We start from the raw sequence: 25,760 nt of genomic DNA on the forward strand, positions 1-25,760 counted from the left end.
AGGACTATCCATGGTCACTGGTCAAAGTATATACTAGTCATGATGCAAACCTGCTATCTCCAGGATCAGAGGAGCATGCCTATTATCTTAGGTGCCATGGAGCACAGGCAGGGTAATGCTTCTGCAGTCATCTTGCTTGTGGGCTTCCTGGAGGCCCCTGGCTGGCCACTGTGTGAACAGACCACTAGATTTGATGGGCCTTGGTCTGATCCAGCAGGGCTTTTCTTATGTTCTTATGACTGGGTGAAAATGTATGCTGGAATATATTCCAATAGCCTTTGAGGCTCCCCTGGAATAATCCCCTGGAGGGGGGGTGTTCTTATTTGGGGGGGTCACAAGTCCAAGGGGCAAAGCCGCCAAGGTGGAGGGAAGAAAGAAAATCTGTTGCTGTCTGTGCCAGGAAGGAGTTGCTGTTCTTCCTTAAACTCATTTGAATGAGGAAGTTGGAAAAACCTTGCTGGTGCCTCCTTGGGCACGCAGCCTTCAGAGCTGGCTGGGTAGGAACCTTCCCTGTGTGTCCAAAACGGGGGGGCCAAATAGGGATGGCAGCCCCCGGGTGGGGCCTGGGATCCCCTGGAGTTACAGCTCATCTCCAGTAGCAAAGAGCAAGAGTCTAGTAGCACCTTAAAGACTGACAAAATTTCTGGCGAGGTAGGAGCCTGAAGAAGTGAGCCGTGGCTCACGAAAGTTCATACCCTGCCAGAAATTTTGTTAGTCTTTTAAGGTGCTATTGGACTCTTGCTCTTTCCTGCTGCCACAGACAGGCTAACACGGCTACCCGTCGTGATCTGTCTACACAAAAGAATGTGTGTGTAGGAAAGAGCAAGAGTCCAGTAGCACCTTAAAGACTAACAAAATTTCTGGCTGTGGCTCACAAAAGCTCCTACCCTGCCAGAAACTGTGTTAGCCTTTAAGGTGCTACTGGACTCTTGCTCTTTGCTACTGCTATTGACGGACTAACACGTCTACCCTTTGTGATCTAGCTCATCTCCAGTCTGCAGAAAGTAGTGGGTTTTTAAGCCGGGTGCGACCTGACAGCACTTTCCACTACCAATATATTTCCACATATGTCTATTGCTTGGATGCTTTAGTTGATGGTCAATACGTGTTTGGCAACACTCTCAGCCAATAATGTAAATATATAAATATAACAACACATTTTTCTTGCTCACTGATAGTGTTACTCTGCATTCCTAGATCAAGCAATACCTGTGCATGGCAGTTTCTGTTTGCTGAATGGATAAGCTTTCAGGCAGTTGCAGAGATCTTATAGAAAGAGTTTTGGAAACCCACTGTGCCATCCTCAACAGAGTAACACTCTTCTAAATAAACAGAGTCAGTGTGGTAGTGGTGACCGTGTGGGACTAGGATCTGGGAGACCAGGGTTCAAATCCCCACACTGCTATGGGAGCTTGCTGGGTGACCTTGGGCCAGTCACATCCTCTCCGCCTAACCAGCCTCTCAGGGTTGTTCTGAGGATTAAGTGGAAGGGAGGAGAATTATTTAAGCTGCTTTGGGTCCCCACTGGAAGAAAAGTGGAATACAAACGAATAACATTTCTATATGACTGGTACCCTTTTGATTTGTTCTTTCAGGACGCATTGTGTGATTGAGCTTTTTGTACAAATTCATTACAGTAAAGATACAAACAATTATAAAGCATTTTTGCCAGACACTGGAAAGTATTAGTGAGGAAAGGTTAGATTCCTTTGTAGATGCTCTGTTGATTGTTTACTTTCTCATTGGTACTTTATGTATTTATTTGTTTATGTGGAATTCATTAAGTTCTCGAGAGACACCACACAGCCATGCTGTTATGCGCCAGTATAATTTAAACCTAGATTTTTGGATTGACTACAATCATTGTTTCCTGACTGGCTCAAGGAACTACCTAGCTTAGGGTGAGGTAGGGGTGGGTTGGGTGTAACTCAATATGAGAGCAAACTCTGTTATGTTTACTTGTAAGGCAGGGCTCACGTATCTGAAGGTGGCTCCTTACATTTACTGATGGAGGTACCGAGAATAATTTGTTTTATGACTAGACGCTGTTAGAATAATATTTAGATAAAATAATTGCGTGATGAAGTCTGTATGCATACACATGTAACATATAGTCACTCCCTTCATACTTTGTTGCCCCAGGCCAGAAGGTCCCTTTCTATGTGCAGGAGCATTTATACTACAGACCTAGGAAATACATAAACTGGTTTCATTACCAAATTGCCATTACAGCTACTAGTTACAGGTGTAAGTTGTGTTCGAGCGTCTCTCCTGCTGGTTATGTCAATGAATGGTTATGTCAATGAAAGAGTCACTTTGCGACCCTAGTGTGAAAATTCTCATTCTGTGCTAGCCATTAACATAGGACAAAAGCTGGTTATTATTGTGTTGGGTTATGCCAGCCTGTATTTGACAGCAAGAGTCCCTTTACTTGCTATGGCTGTGAATATTGGAGAATAATGTCACAGAGCCTCCCTGAAAGAAACCAAAGGGTTAACAGTCACTGCCCAAGCCGAAACCCAGGCTGTTTGCATACGTTAATACATTTCCTACTTGCGAATGGGGATCTCACGGATTTGGCAGTCAGGCACCAATTACAGACCTGGGATCGTAACACTTGACCTTTGTGCTTGGGTCGCATTGTTCTTTTGAACAACTTAGGCCCTTTCCAGCAAAGAGCTCATACATTCTTGGCCCTCAGTTTAGCAGCTGGCAAGAGAAGAAATAATGTGTTTCAGGCCGACATCTCTTCATGTGCCACCGACTGAAAACGTGTTTCTGTGAATGATTTGCTTCTGAGCCAAGTGACCCTTTGGGAACTGGCCAGTTGGTTATGTAAATGGAAAGGGAAGCCAGCTAGCAGAATGTGAGCTCCTGTGCTTAGAAAAAAAAGAGAATGTAAAGGTAATTGGATAATATTTTGTACAGGATGCCTCTCTTGCACCATTGAACACATAAACACTTGAAGCTGCCTTCTACTGAATCAGACCCTTGGTCCGTCAAGGTCAGTATTGTCTACTCAGACCGGCAGCGGCTCTCCAGAGTCTCAGGCAGAGGTCTTTCACATCCCCTACTTGCCTAGTCCCTTTAACTGGAGATGCCGGGGATTGAACCTAAGACCTTCTGCATGCCAAGCAAATGCTCTGCCACTGAGCCACGGCCCCTCCCAACTCCTCCACATATGTCTGAAGTTCATTTCTCAAAGAGTAGGTCACATTCTATAGAGCAGAGGTTCCCAAACTGTGCTCCAAGGAGCACTTGGTGCTCCGTGAAACATCTAGTACTCCGTGAAGAGATTGGAAAGAAAAATACTACTGTCATTTGGTTTTGTACACAGGTGCTTCGTGAAAATTAGTATTCCGTGTTGAATTTCTCTCCTGCAAAGTGCTCCATGACTCAAAAAAGTTTGGGAAACTCTGCTATAGAGCGTCACAACTAGGACATTTAAATTTCCTATGCTAGAAACAGCAACAACGCAGTGGATTAAAATAAATAAATTATTTGTAACTCTGGGCATGATCTAGACAAAGCTAGGTATCATCATTTCCCATACATTTTAATTCAGTAATTAAGTATATGTTAAACTCTTTGTCATATAATACATCATTGAGACTTAAAAGTGCTCCAGGAACACATGATCACACATGAAGCTGCCTTATACTGAATTGTGTTGGGTTAGTCCATCAAAATCAGTATTGTCTACTCAGACCGGCAGCAGCTCTCCAGGGTCTCAGGCAGAGGCCTTTCACATCACCTACTTGCCTAGTCCCTTTAACTGGAGATGCCAGGGTTTGAACCTGGGACCTTCTGCATGCCAAGCAGATGCTCTACTACTGAGCCACAGCCCCTCCCCAAAATTGTGAACATGTGAACACATGAAGCTGCCTTATACTGAATCAGACCCTTGGTCCATCAAAGTCAGTATTGTCTACTCAGACCGGCAGCGGCTCTCCAGGGTCTCAGGCAGAGATGCCGGGGATTGAACCTGGGACCTTCTGCATGCCAAGCAGATGCTCTGCCATTGAGCCATGGCCCCTCCACTTTGACAGAATGTTGCCCCTCTTTACCAGTAGGAAAAATTAAACATTCTCTCTGACCTTTACAAAATTGCCCTGTTGTCTTTTGCGCTGTGACCGCTTTCGGAGCTGAGGAAGCACCGCTGCATTTTCCTTTGGAACCCATTGCAACTACGCTACTGGAGTACGGGATAATTACCAGTTTGCTAATTGAATCTGTACACAATGCTACCCATTGAAGTGCGTCACTGTGATTTTGTTCTCTTTTCCTAGTACAACAGGGTTTGGATCCCTGACCCTGAAGAAGTATGGCAGTCGGCAGAAATTACGACCAACTATAAGATTGGTGACTGCGTTCTTCACCTACAGCTAGAAGATGGCATGGTGAGGGGAAGTTTTTAACAGTACACAAAAGGGTGTAACACCACGTAGGATTTCGCTGTTAGTGTCTACACCAGGGGTCCCCATCTTAGTGCCCATGGGTGCTACGGTGCCCGTCAACCTTTCCTAGTGCCAGCCAAGGGATTTTAGAAAGTGGGTGGGGCCAGATAGGGCTTTGCCCAGCAGAACCTCTGATTGGCCATTGGATATCTAGTTGGCTGTGCAGATATTTTTTTAAAAAATTACTTTGGCAGCAGCTGCCACCACAGCACAAGGATCTTTACTGTGTGACTGAAGGTAACTTGTAGATAAACAATGAAACATTTTTAAACAGTATATTCATTTCAAAAGGCATCCAGTTTGTAAGCTAATCATTCCCCTGCTCAGCCAAATCACAGTCAGCTCAGATGAAGGGACAATCAAGAGTCTCCTCTGGGTATAAAATTAATCAAATCAGACCCTAAAAGTCCCAGGTTCTTATATTATGATTGATTAGAAATAGCAAAGAAATAGCCTGAAATGCTGAAGAGTTACTATCATATTATGCTTAACCTTACTCCCAAGTAGTTTGCGCTGATAAAATCATAGAGTTGGAAGGCATCACTAGGATCATCTAGTCCAACCACCTGCACAATGCAGGAAATTCACAACTACCTCCCCCCGACACCCCCAGTGACCCCCTACTCCATGCCCAGAAGCTGGCAAAAAAACCCTCCAGGATCCCTGGCCAATCTGGCCCGGAGGAAAATTGTTTCCTGACCCCAAAGTGAGAAAGTTTCTTGAATGGTGCAGAGCCTCTGCAATGTTTATTGGCTCATCTTAGTTGTGTGTTGCCTTTGCTGACAGGAGTTGCATTTTCCAGTTGATCCCGGCACTCTGCCCCCTTTGCGAAACCCAGACATCCTTGTTGGCGAAAATGACCTCACCGCACTTAGTTACCTTCACGAGCCCGCCGTCCTACACAATCTCAAAGTTCGCTTTGTAGAGTCCAAGCTTATTTATACCTACAGCGGTAAGTAAAAGTTCACGCTCGCTATCTCTGATATGAAAAGTATATGTAATATAACTCTTACATTTGTTGTGTGTCTTCCCCCAACTCCCCCAGGAATAATTTTGGTTGCTATAAACCCCTACAAGCAGTTGCCAATATACGGCGATGCCATTATCCATGCCTACAGTGGTCAGAACATGGGAGATATGGACCCACACATCTTTGCAGTGGCTGAAGAAGCTTACAAGCAAATGGCCAGGTGGAGTACAGAGTATTTTATGTTACGTTTTAGACAGAAGTGGGATTTAAATCCTGCAGCTTTCCTTTGCTGTTTGCTGGAGTGTGTTTGGCTTTCTTAAAAACTTTGCAGGGATGCCGAGAACTCCCTTCAGCTTAGCTATCAAACAAGCAGTTTCAAGGATTCCTAAAAAGCTGTTAAAAGATTAGTAAGAACGTTCTTTGTGTCCCTTGCAGGAAGCAGGAGTCATGAATAGCTTTCTGTCATTTATCTGTAGGAGGGGATTTCTAACAGAATTCTCAGCACCCGCACAAAACTACAAAGTATACTTTAAGGAAAACCATGTCCGTTAAAGTGATGCCAAACCGATAGAAGTTTGCAACAAAGAGATGGCTAAATTTTACTATACCAGACCACAGTAGCTATAAAATATCAGCGAGGCAGATCTATATAGAAACATGGTTTTCAATTTTTTTTTAAAAAAAGCTTTATATGAGTAACATCTTATCCTCTTGTTTTAGGAACAACAAGAACCAATCTGTTATCGTCAGCGGAGAATCAGGAGCTGGGAAAACTGTTTCCGCGAGATATGCCATGAGGTACTTCGCTACGGTCAGTAGGTCGAGCAGCAACGCAAAAGTCGAGGATAAAGTTTTGGCCTCTAACCCAATAACAGAGGTAAGCGATGAAAAATAGGCTGTGTTTTACTTGGTTGAATCAACGTATTCTCTCTCAGTATGTCCCTCATTGTATGGTATTCCTAACAGGTTAAAAAACAGATTAATTCACCAGACATCTTCCTGACATCTGAAATTAACCTACAAGGGGAGGGGCCGTGGCTCAGTGGTAGAGCATCTGCTTAGCATGCAGAAGGTCCCAGGTTCAATCCCCGGCATCTCCAGTTAAAAGGACCAGGCAAGTAGGTGATGTGAAAGACCTCTGCCTGAGACCCTGGAGAGCCGCTGCCGTTCTGAGTAGACAATACTGACTTTGATGGACCGAGGGTCTGATTCAGTATAAGGCAGCTTTATGTGTGTGTTCAAGCATACCTTGTTTTATTGCGTTTAGCAGATATTGCAATTCTATCGGTGCCATTTTCCTAACAGCGCGTGCTCACTTTGTGTCTGTGTCACATTTTAATAACTCCCATGATATTTCAAATTTTCTCATTATTATTACGGTACATTTTTAAAGACATAATCCCATTTCACAGTTAATAGTCTACAGTCTAGTGTAAACATAACTTTTACATGCACTGGGAAACCAAAACATTCACTTGACTCACTTTACTGCGTGCGATACTCGCTTTATCATGGCTGTCTGCAGCCAAACCCGCAGTATCTCCAAGGGATGCTTGTATTTTCCAATGGATAATTTCTGAATCAGAGAAGCTGTTAGCCCCCCAGAATGCACCCATTAATGAGATAAGGAATGCAACTGAGCCTGAAGGCCTTACTGGGCTCTTCCCAAAACAGACGGGGCTGTGTTTCATGTTACAGAGGGTCCCATTCCGCCTATGCTGAGTGTGGTAAATGTTCCAGAGCCATTTGGTATGCTGCCACGTATAACTGAGCTTTTAAAGCTGTTACAGAGCCATTTGGTATGCTACCACGTATAACTGAGCTTTTAAAGCTATTATAGAGCGAGTCCCATTCCACCTATGCTGAGTGTGGTGAATGCTCCAGAGCCATTTGGTATGCTACCACGTATAACTGAGCTTTTAAAGCTATTACAGAGCCGTTTGGTATGCTACCACGTATAACTGAGCTTTTAAAGCTATTACAGAGCAAGTCCCATTCCACCTATGCTGTGTGGTGAATGTTCCAGAGCCATTTGGTATGCTACCACAGAAGCTTTTAAAACAATTGGGCAAACATCAGGTTTTGGCCTTATAAAACAGCGTCCAGCTTAAACATTCAGATAGCCCAAAACTGATCAGTCCTGAAGAGAGCATGTCCCCAAATCATTATTTCGTAAAGATCTCTACACGCATGCGTAAATTGACACGGTTAATTATTCTTATAGGCTGTTGGTAATGCTAAAACCACACGCAATGACAATAGCAGTCGTTTTGGGAAATACACAGAAATCAGTTTCGATAAGAGGTACCAGATCATTGGGGCAAACATGAGAACATACCTGCTTGAGAAATCCAGAGTCGTCTTTCAGGTTAGTAAAATTTGGCAGTAAAGTTACAATGCCTGTTTGCTGATTTTAGGCAGAGTTCAGTAATGTTTCTAATTGCCTATATTAATCCTCCATGAATATGTCCTGACATTTAAATCCTTGCAACTTTGAATGCAATGCAAACCTCTCCCCCAAATTGTCCTTATTCTGGACAAATTAATTCTAATGGTGCATAACTGCAGGCTTTTCCCCTGGTAAAGGAAAAGGCAATATCAGGTAAAGAATAAAAGGTGTTTCTACATAGTGGTGTCTAAAAAGATTGTGGGGAAGGGACTGTGGCTCAGTGGCAGAGCATCTGCTTGGCATGCAGAAGGTCCCAGGTTCCATTCCCGCCATCTCCAGGTGGTAGGTGATGTGAAAGACCCCCACCTGGAATGCTGGAAAGGTGCTGCCAGTCTGAGTAGACAATACTGACCTCATTGTACCAACGTTCTGAGTCCGTATAAGGCAACTTAATGTGTTCATGGGTTCTTTAGAAAAGCAGTTACTGGATTTCTGTGTGCATTTATTCAATTAATATTCCTCTACAAACAGTATTGTTCTAGGGTATGTTTGTTTTTTTTAAACTGAAGTAATTATTAGAGTAACAGTATTGGCAAAGCATGCATCAGAGTTTGCATTTAGGTGTCGCTGTCAGGGTGCACAGATACTCTCAGATGCTCTGAATTTTGACAATTATTATTGCATCAAGATACTGCTCTGGTGCCATATCTGGCCACTGTGAAGATATTTCTTGACTCCAGGCTTAGAAGAAGTCTCACAGGGCATGTCTCATAGGACGCACAAAGTTGACAATGAGGTTGTGTTAGTGAAGTGGACATGCCACTCAGAAACTAACGTTTTGTTCAATTCTATTGTATATACTGTTCTTAATTATTTCTGGTTTTATCATTTATTCCCTTCTTTCACTTACAGTCTGAGAATGAAAGGAATTACCATATATTTTATCAGTTGTGTGCGTCTGCTCACAGGCCGGAATTTAAACACCTTAAACTAGGTATGTCTCAAAAGATTAGTTCAATCTTTTTTTTTCTTGTAATACTTTGACAAATAGCAGATTGCATGAGACAAAATGTACAGTACTGAATGCTAAATATGTCAGTGCAGACAAAACAGCTACACAGTATAAGAATAATCAACAGTTTCAATCCTACCTATACAGGTAGGCACCAACCCCAGGCCGAAAGGATTAGTATGGACATACGTGTTTTAATTCTTCTGTGGAGAGGGAACCTCAACGGTTGAGCTGAAAACTTTAAACTTTAACAAAATAATTGAATACAGGCTACATATAAATACATCAGTTACAAAAATCTCATACACAGTTGAGATTGGTCAATATAAATGACCAATACAGGACTATATTCGTTTCGGCCTGAATAGGTCTTCTTCATTGGTCATAAATATACAGCATGATTATGAAAAACACATCCGGAAGTGAAATGAAACTTCCATCTCATTTGAAAAAGGTACCCCTTAGTTGCAGTGGTTTCTTACCCAGGAAAGCACATACATTTGTTAGTTTTTAAGATATTTTAGGACTCTTGTTGTTTTCACATAGCTGCAGTTACTTATGTCCTACTAGCAGAATATTTTCATCTTAATACTCAAAGTATCCCATTACATGTTTTGCTTTTCGTGTACAGGAAGTGCTGAAGAATTTCATTATACTAATATGGGTGGAAACACTGTGATAGAAGGAGTAAATGACGAAGACTATATGAGGGAGACTCAAAAGACATTTACCCTGCTAGGTAGGTAGACAGAGTTGTTCCTCTGATACAACTGTTTGTTTATCGATAGTATTACAACAGTTGCAAAAATAGCAATAGTTGCAAAAATAACTGCTGATTGCAAGTTATAAATTGTTCACGCTAAATTGTTCGCACTTCCGCACTATTTGCTTCAATGGAATTTGGTAACTTCAGGTAATTGGTTTAGTTTACCACCCTCCTGGGTGCCCTATGTATTGAGGTGGAACGTGGTAATTGCAAGGGAGAACTGGTGAGCGGCATGTATTTAACCTTTCCTGAGCCTGTTGAATCTTTTCTGTAAATCCCCTCTTGCAGTTCCCCACCCCCCATTTGAACAAGCAGCTGCCTTCTCATTCTGCCGTACAAATATCATCCTCCCATCCCTGCAAACTGTATACTGTGTAAACTTCATACAACTTTCATGGAGTCTAGCTCACATTTACCCCAGCATATAGTGGGAAAAGGAAAAACAGAGGTCAGCAGCAAGTGATCCAGACTAAAAAAATCGTGAAGTTCAGTACTACATGGAGTTTGGGCTCACTCAGTTTCATGCTGTCTATAGAATTCGTTCTTCTAGAATTACTTAACACAGTACTATAAGACCTAACACCTGCCTTCCTTTCCTTTCTGGAATACTTTTGATCACAGAATCATAGAGTTGGAAGGGACCATCAGGGCTATCTAGTCCAACCCCCTTGCAAAATGCAGGACATTCACAACTTCCTCCCCCCCACACACCCCCAGTGGCCCCTACCCCATGCCCAGAAGATGCCCAAGATGCCCTCCCTCTCATGATCTGCATAAGGTCATAGATGATGGAGATTTGTTTGTTTGTTTTCTCTTAGGTCTAAAGGAAGATTTCCAGATGGATGTTTTTAGAATACTAGCAGCCATCCTACATTTAGGCAACCTGCAAATAACAGCTGTCGGTGATGAAAGATCATTTGTTAATGTAAGAAATAACAGCAAAATGTTTTGTGGCTCTGCAAACAACGGCAGGACCAGCCTTGTTTTCCTTCAGGCTCTGTTAAGGGGCTGCTTTTATTTGGGAAGTTCAGCTCTTGATTGATATGGTCCATGGATTTCTTCTAGGCGCCAATTCTCTTAGCTAATGTCGTTACTTATTTTTGTTAAGCTAGATCCCGCCTTTCCCTCAAGTGCTCAGAGGACCACTGTTATACAGTTCTTCATAAAATTTGGTTTGGGAGCCAGCGTGGTGAAGTGGTTAAGAGTGGTGGTTTGGAGCGGTGGACTTTAATCTGGAGAACCGGGTTTGGTCCCCCACTCCTCCACATGAACGGCGGGGGCTAATCTGGTAGTTTCCCTACTCCACATGAAGCCAGCTGGGTGACCTTGGGCTAGTCACAGCTGTCTTAGAGCGCTCTCAGCCCCACCTACCTCACAGGGTGTCTGTTGTGGGGAGGGGAAGGGAAGGTGATTGTAAGTTGGTTTGATTCTTCCTTAAGTGGTAGAGAAAGTCAGCATATAAAAACCAGCTCTCCTTCTTTTCCTCCTCCTCCTCTTTCTCTTTGCCAGTGAATGTGCAGATTCACCATTCATTCATTTATGAGTTTATAATTATACAGTTCCGTATAATGGGCTAATAAATTATCCATTTCAAATGCCTTGGTACACTCTCAGCTTGGGTTGTTATTACATTCATAGTGATTAAAAAGGACCCAGCTTCTGGAAGAATTTGCTGTGTCATCCTAAGCAAAGTTATGTTGATTTCAGTAGGCTTAGAATGGTGTGACTCTAATTAGGGCTGTACTGTTAGTGACTTTTAATTAAAATTCCAGGGATTTACTGGTTTCTTCCTTGTTTTTCACAGCTGGATGATAAACATCTCCATATATTTTGCGAACTTCTGGATTTAGAGAGTGACAAAATAGCACAGTGGCTGTGCCACAGGAAAATTATCACCACCTCTGAGACAGTGGTAAAACCGATGACGAAACTTCAAGCTCTTAATGCGCGCGATGCCTTGGCAAAAAAGATCTATGCCCATCTGTTTGATTTCATTGTGGAACGAATTAATAAGGCCTTGCAGTTTTCTGGCAAGCAGTATACTTTTATTGGCGTCCTGGACATCTATGGGTAAGTTTATTGCATTTTACCTCAAAGAAACTGCACGTTTAGTTTAAAAGGTAAAGGTCCCCTGTGCAAGCACCGGTCATTCCTGATCCATGGGGTGACGTCACATCCCGACATTTTCTAGGCAGACTTTTGTTTATGGAGTGGTTTTGCCAGTGCCTTCCCCAGTGGGCAGCAGCAAGCTGGGTCCTCATTTGACCGACCTCGGAAGGATGGAAGGCTGAGTCAACCTTGAGCCAGCTACCTTGAGCCAGCTGCACTCCTGCAGCTTTACCCCTGCATCCCGACGTTTTCTAGGCAGACTTTTGTTTATGGAGTGGTTTTGCCAGTGCCTTCCCCAGTGGGCAGCAGCAAGCTGGGTCCTCATTTGACCGACCTCGGAAGGATGGAAGGCTGAGTCAACCTTGAGCCAGCTACCTTGAGCCAGCTGCACTCCTGCAGCTTTACCCCTCTGCGCCACGGGGCTCTTACGTTTAGTTCAGGCTCCGTTAAATGATTCAAACGTACCTCCTGGGTGGGGATGCAGTCTAACGTAGAATAATAATGTGCTAGGACAATTGAGTGACGGGACTCGTTGGATGGTAAAGGATAAGCTAAAATGACGAAATTGAGGACCACCAAAAAGACCCAGAAGTGATATCAGGCCGATGACAACCCCTCCCCCATCCACCCCTAGTCTCCCTGTGGTTGCCAGGACATGTCATGCAACCCTAGTGTCAGGCCTTTGCAGGTCAAGACCCTTGGCATGAGTAGGCCAGTCTCTGGCTTCGGGTCAAGTCCTTGGTTCACATGCCTGTTAGATTTGTGTACACTTTCGTTTGTCCTGTTTGCTGCAGCTGTGATATTGTTTAGTCTACATTTCCTGGGAACTCTTACCTCGGGATTACTCTGCTTGGTTTTGCCTTCCCAGGCTAGAATGCTTTTAAACATGTACCCTGCCTCAGTATCCCCATTAACAGCCTTTTTCTGTTTGATGACAGTCAGCTCTTTTGTTTACCTTTTTGCTTCCAATAAAGTATTGCTTCTTCAGGATTACCTGCCTGGATGAGTTTGCTTATGGGATGCTGGAGTAAACGCCTGAACCTGACACCTAGGACAGGAAGTTGCACGATTATAGAAATGTCATTGGGTCTCTTCCACTGATCACCCAGAAAGGCCCAAAGCATAAGGAGATGCTTCACCGACTGACAGTGTTTCTATACAAGGATGTTGTGGATTTGGCCGGCATGCTAAAAAAAATTGCTTTAAACTTTTTGTTGTTGTTACTACTAATGACAATCTTTCAGTAATGGTGCTTATCACAGATCAAAAACAACAACAACGTAACCTAATAATCAAATTTCCAACCATTCATTTCAGATTTGAAACCTTTGATGTGAATAGCTTTGAACAGTTTTGCATCAATTATGCCAATGAAAAATTACAGCAGCAATTTAACCTGGTATGGCATTTTTCATTCTGTTATTAATTTGGACAAGCATTTGCCTTATCCGTCTTAGAAAATTAATCTTTTAATTTGTAAATCGTTTTTATGTTTAGTTTATCTGTTCAGCAGGTATTTGGAGAACAGAGCTGGAATTTGTGGGAAAAGGTGACTGGAGACATGGTAGCTTGTATGTATGTGTGCTGAGTGAGAGGAAACACTATTCTAGTGTTTAAGATTTGGAACCAGTGAGCAGAATCCTTATACTTAGAATCATAGGATCATAGAGTTGGAAGGGACCACAAGGGTCATCTAATCCAACCCCCTGCCCAATGCAGGAAATTCACAACTACCTCCCCCCCACACCCTCCGTGACTGCTACTCCATGCCCAGAAGATGGCCAAGAAGTCTTCGCTCTCATGATCTGCTTAAGGTCATAGAATCAGCATTGCTGACAGATGGCCATCTAACCTCTTCTTAAAAACCTCCAGGGAAGGAGAGCTCACCACCTCCCGAGGAAGCCTGTTCCACTGAGGAACCACTCTAACTGTTAGAAAATTCTTTCTAATATCCAGACGGAAACTCTTTTGATTTAATTTCAACCCATTGGTTCTGGTCCGACCTTCTGGGGCAACAGAAAACCACTCAGCACCATCCTCTATATGAGGATCCATTGACATGATTAATGGATTCATGATTCATTGATAAGCCTCAAATGTTAATATCCACCCTGAAACTCACAACATTCAGCCACTGTGTTTGTTCATTAATTACATGTATATTTCCACCTTTTGACTCAACAAGGGTTCTCAATATCTGTTAGGCAAGCATTAAGTTTAGTTATCCTTCAATGGGGGTTTGAGGACGGGCTAGAAATCTACTAAATAAATAAACTAGCAGGTTTTATTGTGATAAGTTTGACTATCTCATTATCAGCATGTCTTTAAACTTGAACAAGAAGAATATATGAAAGAAGATATCCCGTGGACGCTCATTGATTTTTATGACAACCAGCCAGTCATTGACCTTATTGAAGCTAAAATGGGCATTTTGGACCTTCTGGATGAAGAGTGCATGGTTCGTTTCCTGTTTTGCTTTGCTTTTGTTTTGCTGTGTTTAATTAATTGTTCCAGACTGCGCCTTTGCCTTTTCTTAACACTGTTTTCCACCCCATGCTTACCACTCCTGTGTTTCTACAACCACGTCACCAAGGCATCGTTCAAATGTAAGAACAGTTTCATAGATTTCTTTTTCTTTTGTAAAGGAATCCTTTGGTTGTGTTTGCTAGCAAAAACTAATATCAGAAGCCCCTTTCTGTGTATGTCCTGGCATCATTCAAGCTTCACCCTCTCAGACAGGGTTTTGTACTCAGTAGCTCACAGAACCATCTTATTTATTTATTTGTATTTAGATGCTAGAGTCTCCGATTTCTAGCACTTTTATAGAACACTGGACACAGCAGTTCTGTTAAGTCAGCAGAGATATTTCATGACTCTTCTTAGTTTCTGTGTTTTAAGGGTTCTTTTTTATGTTCTATGGACAGATTATTTCCCCTGGAAAAGTGGTACAAAAACTCCTAGAATAAATGAAGATTTGAGCACCTTGCTGTCTCTTTTCTTTGCAGCTACCTCAAGGAACTGATGAAAATTGGCTTCAGAAGCTGTACAACAATTTCCTAAATAAAAACCCGCTCTTTGAAAAGCCGAGGATGTCAAACACGTCTTTCATTGTCCAGCACTTTGCTGATATGGTAGGGTGTCCTTGAAAAGCTCTTGCTCCTTTTACAAATCTAGGCACTATAAAAATGTTTACTGTAGGGAATTATGTGACAGCAGCCAGGAAAGTGAAACCTTTTCCCCTGGTGGCTTTTCCCATTTCGAAAGACAAACAAAAAATTGACAAGGTGAACTATAAAACAGTTAAGCTGCTTGGGCCTTTCTATATTCATACAAATGTGTCATCTCAGAGCCAAAAATACATCCTGTGAGTAGACTTTAAAATGTGCAAAATGAATCGAGGCGTGGGGCTAGTGCAGATACGCTGTTTCCTTTCCCATGGTTAAAGAGTCAAGTATAGGTGATGTGATTGCGTACTCCTTTCTCCTCTGCCCTTAGCTGTATTTTCATATTTATGTCTGCACCAATATCAAGCATGGTTGATGCTAACCTGGATTCATTCCTAGCCTAAACCAGGGTTTGAAGCAGCATTAGTGAATGAGTGAAAAAGAAAATACAGAAGAAAACATACCCAACTATTTTACCTTGCGTACAATTGCCTCCAAAATGTCTGTTTAGTATTCACTTATCAGTTATGCAATCCCCACTGATTAGATCTCCATTCGTTGTTTTATCAAAACAAAGACATGTATCCATGGCAGGTACGTTTGCTTCTCTGCCAAGAACCTGGAACTGCTTGACCAGAGGATATTGCAACACTCCTAGATGAAAATGTCCCACAGCCAGAGCCAATTTCTTGGCATTGCAGGTTAGGCAACCTCCCAATTAGGGTTGCCAACCTCCAGGTACTAACTGGAGATCTCCTGCTATTACAACTGATCTCCAGCCTATAGAGATAAGTTCCCCTGGAGAAAATGGCCGCTTTGGCAATTGGACTCTATGGCATTGAAGTCCCTCCCCTCTCCAAACCCCGCCCTCCTCAGACTCCGCCCCAAAAATCTCCAGAAGAAGAAGAGTTGGTTTTTATATGCTGACTTTTTCTACCACTTAAGGGAGGCTCAAACCAGCTTACAATCACCTTCCCTTCCCCTCCCCACAACAGACACCCTGTGAGGTAGGGGGGGTTGAGAGAGCTGTGACTAGCCAAAGGTCACCCAGCTGGTTTCATGTGTAAGAGACGGGAAACCAACCTGGTTCACCAGATTAGCCTCCGCCGCTCATGTGGAGGAGTGGGGAATCAAACCCGGTTCTCTAGATCAGAGTCCACCACTCCAGTCCACTGCTCTTAACCACTACACCATGCTGGCTCCAGGTATTTGCCAACCCGGAGCTGGAAACCCTACTCCCAATCCTTGTATTCTACTGATACTGGCACCATTTATTGTGTTTGGTCCCTTGCCCTGTATAGCTTGGGAACTGGAGAAACTGTGTTTGCTTTTTACTCTTTGCTGTGTTGCCGTTGCTGATTTCACCTTTCTTGCACAGGTGGAATATAAAAGTGAAGGGTTTCTGGAAAAAAACAGAGATACGGTATATGAAGTGTTGATTGAAATCTTGAAAAACAGCAAGGTTTGTAAACATAGCACAAGTACGGCTTTGTAATAATTAAAGGCGTTACGTTTGCTGTAATGCTTTTATAGAAATAAGAAACCTGTTGTCTTTTATGGTATTTGTAATACTTAAAAGTATTTGTAATACTTAAAAGGGAAATGAGCCCTGTGGTAAGCTGCAAGACTGCAGTCAAAAGCTCTGCTCACGACCTGAGTTTGATCCTGACGGAAGGTGGTTTCAGGTAGCCGGCTCGAGGTTGACTCAGCCTTCCGTCCTTCCGAGGTCGGTGAAATGAGTCCCCAGCTTGCTGGGGGTAAAGGGAAGATGACTGGGGAAGGCACTGGCAAACCACCCCGTAAACAAAGTCTGCCTAGTAAATGTCGGGATGTGACGTTACCCCATGGGTCAGGAATGACCCGGTGCTTGCACAGGGGACCGTTACCTTTTTAGTACTTAAAAGAGATGAATGTTGGTGCCTGGCCTCAAGTGATAGTCTCTGCCAAGTAAATTCTGCTTTCAGATATATTTTCACACTTTGTAGTTGCCAGAAAAAAATATCCTTACCTGCTTATAAAAATACAATAGCTGTAATCTCTTTTCAGTTTCAACTCTGTGCAAACTTTTTTCAAGAGAGACCACTGCTGTCTCCGTTCAGCTCATCTATCAAAGTTAAGCCTGCAAAAATCGTGATCAAACCGCCTAATAAACAGTTCCGTACAACAGTTGGCAACAAGGTATTTTTAAGTTCCTCTTGGAGACAAGAAAACTGATTATGAACATTTTCCCATTAACTTTTATTGGGGAGCTTTTAATTTTGCATTGTGATTATTTGAAAACCTCTGTTTCATGGTGACTGGGCCCTCGAAGCACTGAAAGTAGCACTTAAAATGGATCCTGCTGCCAATTTGGGATATGTTCAAGAAGAAGAAGAATTCATTTATTTGTTTAGCCATAGGCCGTTACAGAATATCCTTACATATGCACAAAAAGCCGAAAAAGGGATAAAATTGCATCAATATACATTGCCTAGATAAAAACTATTTCATACAAAATCTCTATAAAAACAAAGATCGCACTCATTTGCTTTCCTATACAACATTTTTCTTAATAGCTTCAAGAGCTCTAATCTTCCTGGCCACTATAGCGAATTGAGACATTCTGAAGGTGACATGCAGATCAGAGTCAGAGAGTAAAAAAACCCCAATTTATCAATTTCAGAACAAAAATTTACTTCCTTCAAAATTCAATCCAAGAATTTGGCTCTAGGCTCACTGTGGACCTGATGGGACATAATGAAAAATGTCCTCCGGTGATAAAGATCCACAGATAAATGTGCGATGTTCCTTTGGGATTTTATTATACCGCCCTGTCAGAAAGGCTGAAGGCATGGTCTGCAATCTTAGGGAATTTGGGATATGTGTAGATTAGGTACTTGTTTGGGCATCTTGCCCATCTTCATTTGGGGAGGGGCCGTAGCTCAGTGGTAGAGCATCTGCTTGGCATGCAGACGGTCCCAGGTCCAATCCCCAGCATCTCCAGTTAAAGGAACTAGGCAAGTAGGTGATGTGAAAGACCCCTGCCTGAGAACCTGGAAAGCCGCTGCCGGTCTGAGTAGACAGTACTGACTTTGATGGATTGAGGGTCTGATTCAGTATAAGGCAGCTTCATGTGTTCATGGGCTCACTCTTTGCTTGGGGGTAATTATAACACAAAGGTCTGTTCTCCACCGCCATCTTACCAGAGCATGGAGGACAAAGAGAATATAACGTGTAGTTCCCCCTTACTTCCCCCCAGGCAAAGATTCCTTCTGGGCCTCCCCTCCCAACACCCAGACCCAACCCAGACATTAGTAAATCACATGACTTCCCACTTTCCTAGGCTCCCAGGATGATCACTGTTGCAGAATTATGGCCCCCTTCTCTAAACAGCCTTGAGGCTTGACCTCCCCCTGTCCCGCTCGCCAAGTTTGATGGACCCTTTCATAATTTGGAGAAGTGGCCATATTTTAAACTGTACCTGTATATGTCATGTTTCCTTTGACAAGCTGGTGCTAAATCAAGGTTTTGAAGTTTGTTGTTTTGTTGTAAATTAGCCAATTTGCTGCCTTCATATTTTCCAGTTCTGCAGTTCTTTGTATTTATTGATGGAGACACTTAATGCAACCACCCCTCATTATGTACGATGCATAAAGCCAAACGATCAGAAGCTACCGTTTGAGTGAGTATATTTGTTCAACTGAAATGTGATATTATCATCAGTATGGAAAAACGTAATGAAATTGAAGCAATTGCATGACAGTTGTTCATTAGAACCATTTTTCTTTAGCGTGACTAAAATAATGAGTGGGAAGTCCACTTCCCATAAAATTTCAGATAGATCTTACATAAAGTATTCCAACATGAAAGTAGGGTAAACTATGTACAATTGTGTTTTGCCCCTGTTTCAGTCACCCATCTATCATATCACGGGATAAAATGGGGTTATATTATTATAGGAGAAAAGCCTTAATAAATCTGGCATGAATAACTGTTTTATTGTGTGCCCTTAGGTTTGATTCGAAAAGAGTAGTTCAGCAGTTACGAGCGTGTGGCGTATTAGAAACAATTCGGATTAGCTCTCAGAGTTACCCATCCAGGTAAGTAGTGGTCTCCTTTTGGTTTCGGTGATTGCACTTCTGCCAGTTAGATTAGTGGGTTCTAATGTTCGTTTTACTTTATAGGTGGACTTACATTGAGTTCTACAGCCGTTACAGAATTCTCATGTCTCAGAACGAACTCTCGTTAAATGATAAGAAACAAATTTGCAAGATTGTTTTGCAGCGGCTAATACAGGTCAGAGGGTTTTTTGGTTGTTGTTTCTGTTTTAAACAAGCTGCAGTCATAGAATCATAGAGTTGGAAGGGACCACCAGGGTCATCTAGTCCAACCTCCTGCACAATGCAGGAAATTCACAACCACCTCGCCCCCCATATCCCCAGTGACCCCTACTCCATGCCCAGAAGATGGCCAAGATGCTGGCTCTTATTCCCTGAACACTAAGAAGAAAAAGAGTTGGTTTTTATATGCCGACTTTCTCTGCCACTTAATGCAGAATCAAACCGGCTTACAATCACCTTCCCTTCCCCTCCCCACAACAGACCCCTTGGGAGGTAGGTGAGGCTGAGAGAGAATGACTTGCCCAAGGTCACCCAGCTGGCTTCGTGTGTAGGAGTGGGGAAACAAATCCAGTTCACCAGATTAGCCTGCGCCGCTCATGTGGAGGAGTGGGGAATCGAACCCGGTTCTTCAGATCAGACTCCACCGCTCCAAACCACCATTCTTAACCACTACACCATGCTGGCTCCCAGTCCTCATTTGTTACATGTAAACGAAAATACATTCTTTGCCCAAATATTTTACTGCTGTTTTATGAAGGCTAGAGTTAAGAATGCAACGGATTTGAAACACATTTAACGTTTCCTGCCCCAGGATCCTAGCCAGTATCAGTTTGGCAGAACGAAAATTTTCTTCAGAGCAGGGCAAGTTGCCTATCTGGAAAAGCTACGGTCTGATAAGTTGAGGCAAGCATGCGTCGTCATTCAAAAGAATATCCGAGGATGGCTGCAGAGAAAAAAATTCCTCCATATAAGACAAGCAGCGATTACAATACAACAGTATTTCCGAGGACAACGTGCCGTACGGTAACTGCGCCACAGCCCTGTTACTTATTAACGAACATGCGAATCAGTGGGCGGATGGAGGTCAGTCAGGCATGGAATTTCATCTGGCAATCACTGTTCTGGAACGGATATTTGTTCCCAGTTTCTATGTTCTTAGGGCCGGTCTATTTTTCAGTTGTTAATCCAGGAGACCAGCGTGTGTTTTGCTGTACAAGATATCCTTGTTATCACAGATCAGACTCTATTGTAGCAGCAAGAGATTCACAGTAACGGAGCACATTTACTGAGAGACAGATGGGGTATTACAGGCAAAATCCAAAAGAGAAGTCTAACATTAAAGTTTTGCACCACCTGAAAGCGCTTTTGTCCCCTTTTACATATGAAGAAGAAGAAGAGTTGGTTTTTATATACCGACTTTCTCTACCACTTAAGGGAGACTCAAACCTGCTTATGATCACCTTGCCTTCCACTCCCCCCCAACAGACGCCCTGTGAGGTAGGTGGAGCTGAGAGAGTTCAGAGAGAACTGTGACTAGTCCAAGGTCACCCAGCTGGCTTCGTGTGTAGGAGCAGGGAAACAAATCCAGTTCACCAGTCTGCCGCTCATGTGGAGGAGCCGGGAATCAAACCCGGTTCTCCAGATCAGAGTCCACCACTCCAAACCACTGCTCTTGACCACTACACCACGCTGGCTCTCTCTATATGATTAAAACTGTTGGCAAACCTTCTACTTTAACTTCATTTAAAAATTTCATACAGTTGGATAAAATCACTTCAGGAGTTGCCAACTGGCCGTCCCTTCTCTAGACAAGATAAAATGTAGGAGAGGCAAATGCTGTAAACTGCTTTGGGTACCTATTGGGGAGAAAAAAAGTCAAGGTAAAGGTCCAAGCACCGGGTCATTCCTGACCCATGGGGTGACGTCACATCCCGACGTTTTCTAGGCAGACTCTGTTTACAGGGTAGTTTGCCAGTGCCTTCCCCAGTCATCTTCCCTTTACCCCCAGCAAGCTGGGTCCTCATTTGACCGACCTCGGAAGGATGGAAGGCTGAGTCGACCTCGAGCCGGCTACTTGAAACCGACTTCTGTCGGGATCGAACTCAGGTCGTGAGCAGAGCTTGGACTGCAGGACTGCAGCTTACCACTCTGCGCCACTGGGCTCCTATTGGGGAGAAAAGCAGGGTATAAATGAAGTAAATAAATAAGTAACTGAATAGATAGTTCAGGCAGATGGTTGCCCTTCTTAGCTAAATGCTCCTTTTTGCTATTGCCGATCCACAAAATGTTCCTCTCGTAGCTTCCTGACCTAAATATTTGCAGCAAATTAAACCTGGATGCCGGGTTTACAGATTATGTTCATAGTGGTTATCTTTGTACCGGTAAGTACGTTTCTGAGAATGTTAAGGCAGGAAACTGAGTTCAGATGCTAAGGATAATTTCTCTCCTCTTCAGACAAACGATAACGGCAAGGGCCCTAAAAGAAGCATGGGCGGCTATTGTTATCCAGAGGCACTGCCGGGGATACCTCGTGCGTAGACTTTGCCAGCTTATCCGCGTGGCAGCTTTGACAATCCAGGCTTTTACCCGAGGATTTCTAGCAAGGAAGAAATACCGAAAGGTAAAAAAAAAAAAAAAAAAAAAAGGAACTGAATGTTCCAACAGGATCCTCCAAATTTATGCATTAGTTTACTATAAAGTGAAGAAATAAACACCAAAATCATTTAGATCTATACTTTAGTTAAGAGATAGCTCTGACATTTGTTTCTAGTATTATGGGAGAGGGAGAGTTTTTCTCCCTCTCCCATAATACTAGAACACGGGGTCATCTGCTGAAGCTGGAGGGTGAGAGATTCAAAACAGATAAAAAGAAGTATTTTTTCACACAACGCATAGTTAAATTGTGGAACTCCCTGCCCCAAAATGTGGTGATGGCTGCCAACTTGGAAGGCTTTAAGAGGGGAGTGGACATATTCATGGAGGAAAGGGGTATTCATGGCTACTAGTTAAAATGGATACTAGTCATGGTGCATACCTATTCTCTCCAGGATCAGAGGAGCATGCCTATTATCTTGGGTGCTGTGGAACACAGGCAGGATGGTGCTGCTGCAGTCATCTTGTTTGGGGGCTTCCAAGAGGCCCCTGGTTGGCCACTGTGTGAGCAGACTGCTGGACTCGATGGGCCTTGGTCTGATCCAGCGGGGCTTTTCTTATGTTCTTATGTTCTTAAACGTTAGGTGCAGAATTGTAATATGTAATGGCAATATATAATCTAGCCCTGTAATTGTGCATTCTCAAATCTGTAAAAAATTGGCAGGGTTATTCAAGTCACCCTATGTTGCTGTCTCTACATTTGCAAGTAAGCTGTGAAATAGAGCTCTCTTTATTAAAAATAGTCAAAGACCAGCACGGTGAAATAGAGCTGCTGCGGTATAGTGCCACACAGTGGACTTGGAAGTCCCGATTCATATCTCTTCTAAGTCACAGGTGGTGTGGGTGACCACAGCCTCCCCAAGGCATACTGTTATAGTTATCCTGGCTTACATGGTACATAGCATGGTGCTGTAAAGCATTATATAAGTGCTTGTTGTTGTCCTTATTGTGTGTAAAACTATTCCCCCTGCTTGGTAAATTCCCTGAAGAGTCAGTTGAGCTTTTGGCAAAGAAGCTCCTCTTAGGAGAAGATCCCCAGCTTATTCTCCGAACTGCCAAGTTCTGCACTGTTGCTATTAAAATATGCAGAGCTTTATTAGAGAATGTTAGAATATTTTACAGTTTAATCAATTTTAAGGTGATAATTTCAATCAGGGGTTGTTGTTTTTTGATCTTACACCTTTATTTGTATGGGCAGTCTGTGATTCTGCGGCACAAAACTATTGAGTCTGGAAATTTTGTTGTGTTGGCATGTGATTGGTCAGTTGACCATATTAATAAATTTGACTGTGTAAAACTGTTTATGGAATATCAACTAACAATCAGGATATTGCTGCAAGGGCAAACTATAGCAGTGATGAATGTGTGAACCATGCTGTCTGAGCAATAGGGGTTGTGTGATCTGTTTCTCCTGGCAGCTGTCGGCTGTGGTCATCCTTGTGTCCCTTGTATCTTGCGTTATTGTGATATGATCTTGTTACAACATTTTGATTCCGTCTTGATTCAGTCTGTTTGTATGTTTTCTTATATGTTTTCTTCCCTCTGCTTTATTAAACAGATGCTTGAAGAACACAAAGCTGTCATTCTCCAGAAACATGCTCGAGCATGGCTCGCTAGACGCAGATTCCAGAATATCCGCCGTTTTGTGTTGAACATCCAGCTTTCGTACAGGGTACAGAGACTGCAGAAAAAATTGGAAGACCAGGTAGATAAAAAAGTATCCATTCATGCTTAACATTACTGTTCTGGCATTTGACTTACTTTAAAATATTTAAATTGTAATGGGTGTTTATATTCAATAAAATAATTATTGGTTGGCTGGGAATGAATTTGTTCATTCACACGGAATGGTGCTGCTGCACTCGTCTTGTTAGTGGCTTCCTAGAGGCACCAGGTTGGCCACTGTGTGAACAGACTGCTGGACTTGATGGGCCTTGGTCTGATCCAGCAGGGCCTTTCTTATGTTCTTATGTTCCATGGTCTAGTATTAATTTTGCATTCATTTTAGACTAAGGAAAATCGTGCCTTACTGGAGAGATTGACCCATCTAGCCTCAAACCATTCCAACGATGTAGAATTGATTCACAAGGTTCAGCTGGATCTTGAAAAACTAGCCACTCAAAAGAAAACAGCTGAAGAGAAAGAGAAGAGAAACAGGGACGACTACGAACAGGTAAATCTTAATGTAGTTTGTAATAAAATAACAACTCAAGAATAATTGGAATGGTGATGAGCATGACGGGGAATTATGAGGACTTTTGAACAGTTATGCATTAATTAAATCAGTGAGTTCTCTTAAAAGGGTGACCCATCTTTTAACAGAGTTTGTGCTGTCTTTACTTTTTCCTTTCCAGAGGATCTCAGAACTTGAAAATCGGAATTCAGAGCTGCAAAAAGAGAAGAAGGAACTGGAAGGGAAGCTTCGGGAGAAAACGGAGGAAATGAAAGGTGCAGTGATTCACATCCATACGGGGGAACTTTGAAATGATGGGGAGAAAGGGCAACAGGATACAGGGGCAAGGTTTGCTGCATTTGAAAATCAGTGTAGGTGATGAGATGCATTCATGTACTGGCAGATCTTCATGGATGGTAGAATCTTGTGCCATTCCCATTTTTTCAGTGAGATTTGTTCAGGAGCATTTCCTCATAGATTGTGCCCCATGGTGTCATGCCAGTATTTGAGGGGTGGTCTTAGTCAGTGGAGGAGCCCTGTGGCACAGAATGGTAAGCTGCAGTACTGCAGTCCAAGCTCTGCTCACGACTTGAGTTCGATCCCGACGGAAATTGGTTTCAGGTAGCCGGCTCAAGGTTGACTCAGCCTTCCATCCTTCCGAGGTCGGTCAAATGAGTACCCAGCTTGCTGGGGGTAAAGGGAAGATGACTTGGGAAGGCACTGGCAAACCACCCCATAAACAAAGTCTGCCTAGGAAACATCAGGATGTGACGTCACCCCATGGGTCAGGAATGACCCAGTGCTTGCACAGGGGACCTTTACCTTTTTACCTTAGTCAGTGGGCAACAGGGGCAGCTGCCCAGGGCCCCATGCTGGGAGGGGCTCTGCCCACCCACCCCAAGGAGGAGTGAAAAGAAGAAGGGCAGGCTCCTACCACCACCTGTGCCCACACCATCTGGGGCTTGGGCACTTGGCTTCTAGTGGCAGCACTTACCCACCTCACACAGGGTGAAGGCCATCCTTTGCTTGGCCCCAGTGGTGGTGGGTGACAGCAATGCTGGGGCCCCATCCTGGATTTTTTCCCCTGGCCTACAGAATCTCTGAGATTGCCCAAGTATCTGACAAAGGAAGCTTTGACCCTCAAAAACCTATACCCCAAAATTCTTGTTGGTCTCTAAGAAGAAGAAGAGTTGGTTTTTATATGCCAATTTTGTCTACCACTTAAGGGAGAATCAAACCGGCTTACAATCTCCTTAACTTCCCCTCCCCACAACAAACACCTTGTAAGGTAGGTGGGGCTGAGAGAGCTCTTAATAGAACTGTGACTTGCCCAAGGTCACCCAGCTGGCTTCGTGTGTAGGAGTGGGGAAACAAATGCAGTTCACCAGATTAGTGTCCGCCTCTCATGTGGAGGAGTGGGGAATCAAACCCGGATCAGACTCCACCGCTCCACCGCTGTGGGCTCAAATCTAGGTCTATAAAATTATGCATGGTTTGGAGAGAGTGGACAGGGAGAAGCTTTTCTCCCTCTCTTGTAATGCTAGAACACGGGGGTCATCTGCTGAAGCTGGGGGTCTTTCTTCGCACAACGCATAATTAAATTGTGGAACTCCCTGCCCCAGGATGTGGTGATGGCTGCCAACTTGGAAGGCTTTAAGAGGGGAGTAGACATGTTCATGGAGGAGAGGGCTATCCATGGCTACTAGTTAAAATGGATATTAGTCATGATGCATACCTATTCTCTCCAGTTATCAGAGGAGCATTCCTATTATATGAGGTGCTGTGGAACACAGGCAGGATAATGCAGCTGCAGTCATCTTGTTTGTGGGCTTCCTAGAGGCACCTGACTGGCCACTGTGTTAACGGACTGCTAGACTTGATGATCCTTGGTCTGATCCAGCACGGCTTTTCATATGTTCTTATGTAGCTGTAAGACTGTCCCAGGATCACGAAGGCCCCTGCATCATT

At 43.3% G+C, this 25,760-nt stretch overlaps 1 protein-coding gene across 1 annotated transcript in view; it reads left to right on the plus strand.

Annotated features, from left to right (window-relative positions):
- The first annotated feature begins 5,283 nt into the window (after positions 1–5,283).
- Positions 5,284–25,760, plus strand: part of MYO5C (myosin VC) — a 39,868-nt gene continuing 19,391 nt past the window's right edge. Inside the window, exons 1-21 of the mRNA XM_056865935.1 lie at positions 5,284–5,409; positions 5,503–5,647; positions 6,148–6,304; positions 7,652–7,795; positions 8,729–8,810; positions 9,460–9,567; positions 10,413–10,519; positions 11,399–11,664; positions 13,021–13,102; positions 14,021–14,161; positions 14,709–14,834; positions 16,246–16,329; positions 16,914–17,045; positions 18,431–18,528; positions 18,860–18,946; positions 19,031–19,142; positions 19,779–19,990; positions 21,422–21,587; positions 23,178–23,324; positions 23,628–23,792; positions 23,974–24,067. Coding sequence (XP_056721913.1) covers positions 5,586–5,647; positions 6,148–6,304; positions 7,652–7,795; positions 8,729–8,810; positions 9,460–9,567; positions 10,413–10,519; positions 11,399–11,664; positions 13,021–13,102; positions 14,021–14,161; positions 14,709–14,834; positions 16,246–16,329; positions 16,914–17,045; positions 18,431–18,528; positions 18,860–18,946; positions 19,031–19,142; positions 19,779–19,990; positions 21,422–21,587; positions 23,178–23,324; positions 23,628–23,792; positions 23,974–24,067 — 2,572 coding nt within the window. The 5' untranslated portion in view covers positions 5,284–5,409; positions 5,503–5,585. The remainder of the gene's footprint in view (positions 5,410–5,502; positions 5,648–6,147; positions 6,305–7,651; positions 7,796–8,728; positions 8,811–9,459; positions 9,568–10,412; positions 10,520–11,398; positions 11,665–13,020; positions 13,103–14,020; positions 14,162–14,708; positions 14,835–16,245; positions 16,330–16,913; positions 17,046–18,430; positions 18,529–18,859; positions 18,947–19,030; positions 19,143–19,778; positions 19,991–21,421; positions 21,588–23,177; positions 23,325–23,627; positions 23,793–23,973; positions 24,068–25,760) is intronic.

The sequence above is a fragment of the Euleptes europaea genome, chromosome 20 (assembly GCF_029931775.1).
Source record: "Euleptes europaea isolate rEulEur1 chromosome 20, rEulEur1.hap1, whole genome shotgun sequence".
Lineage (NCBI taxonomy): Eukaryota > Metazoa > Chordata > Lepidosauria > Squamata > Sphaerodactylidae > Euleptes > Euleptes europaea.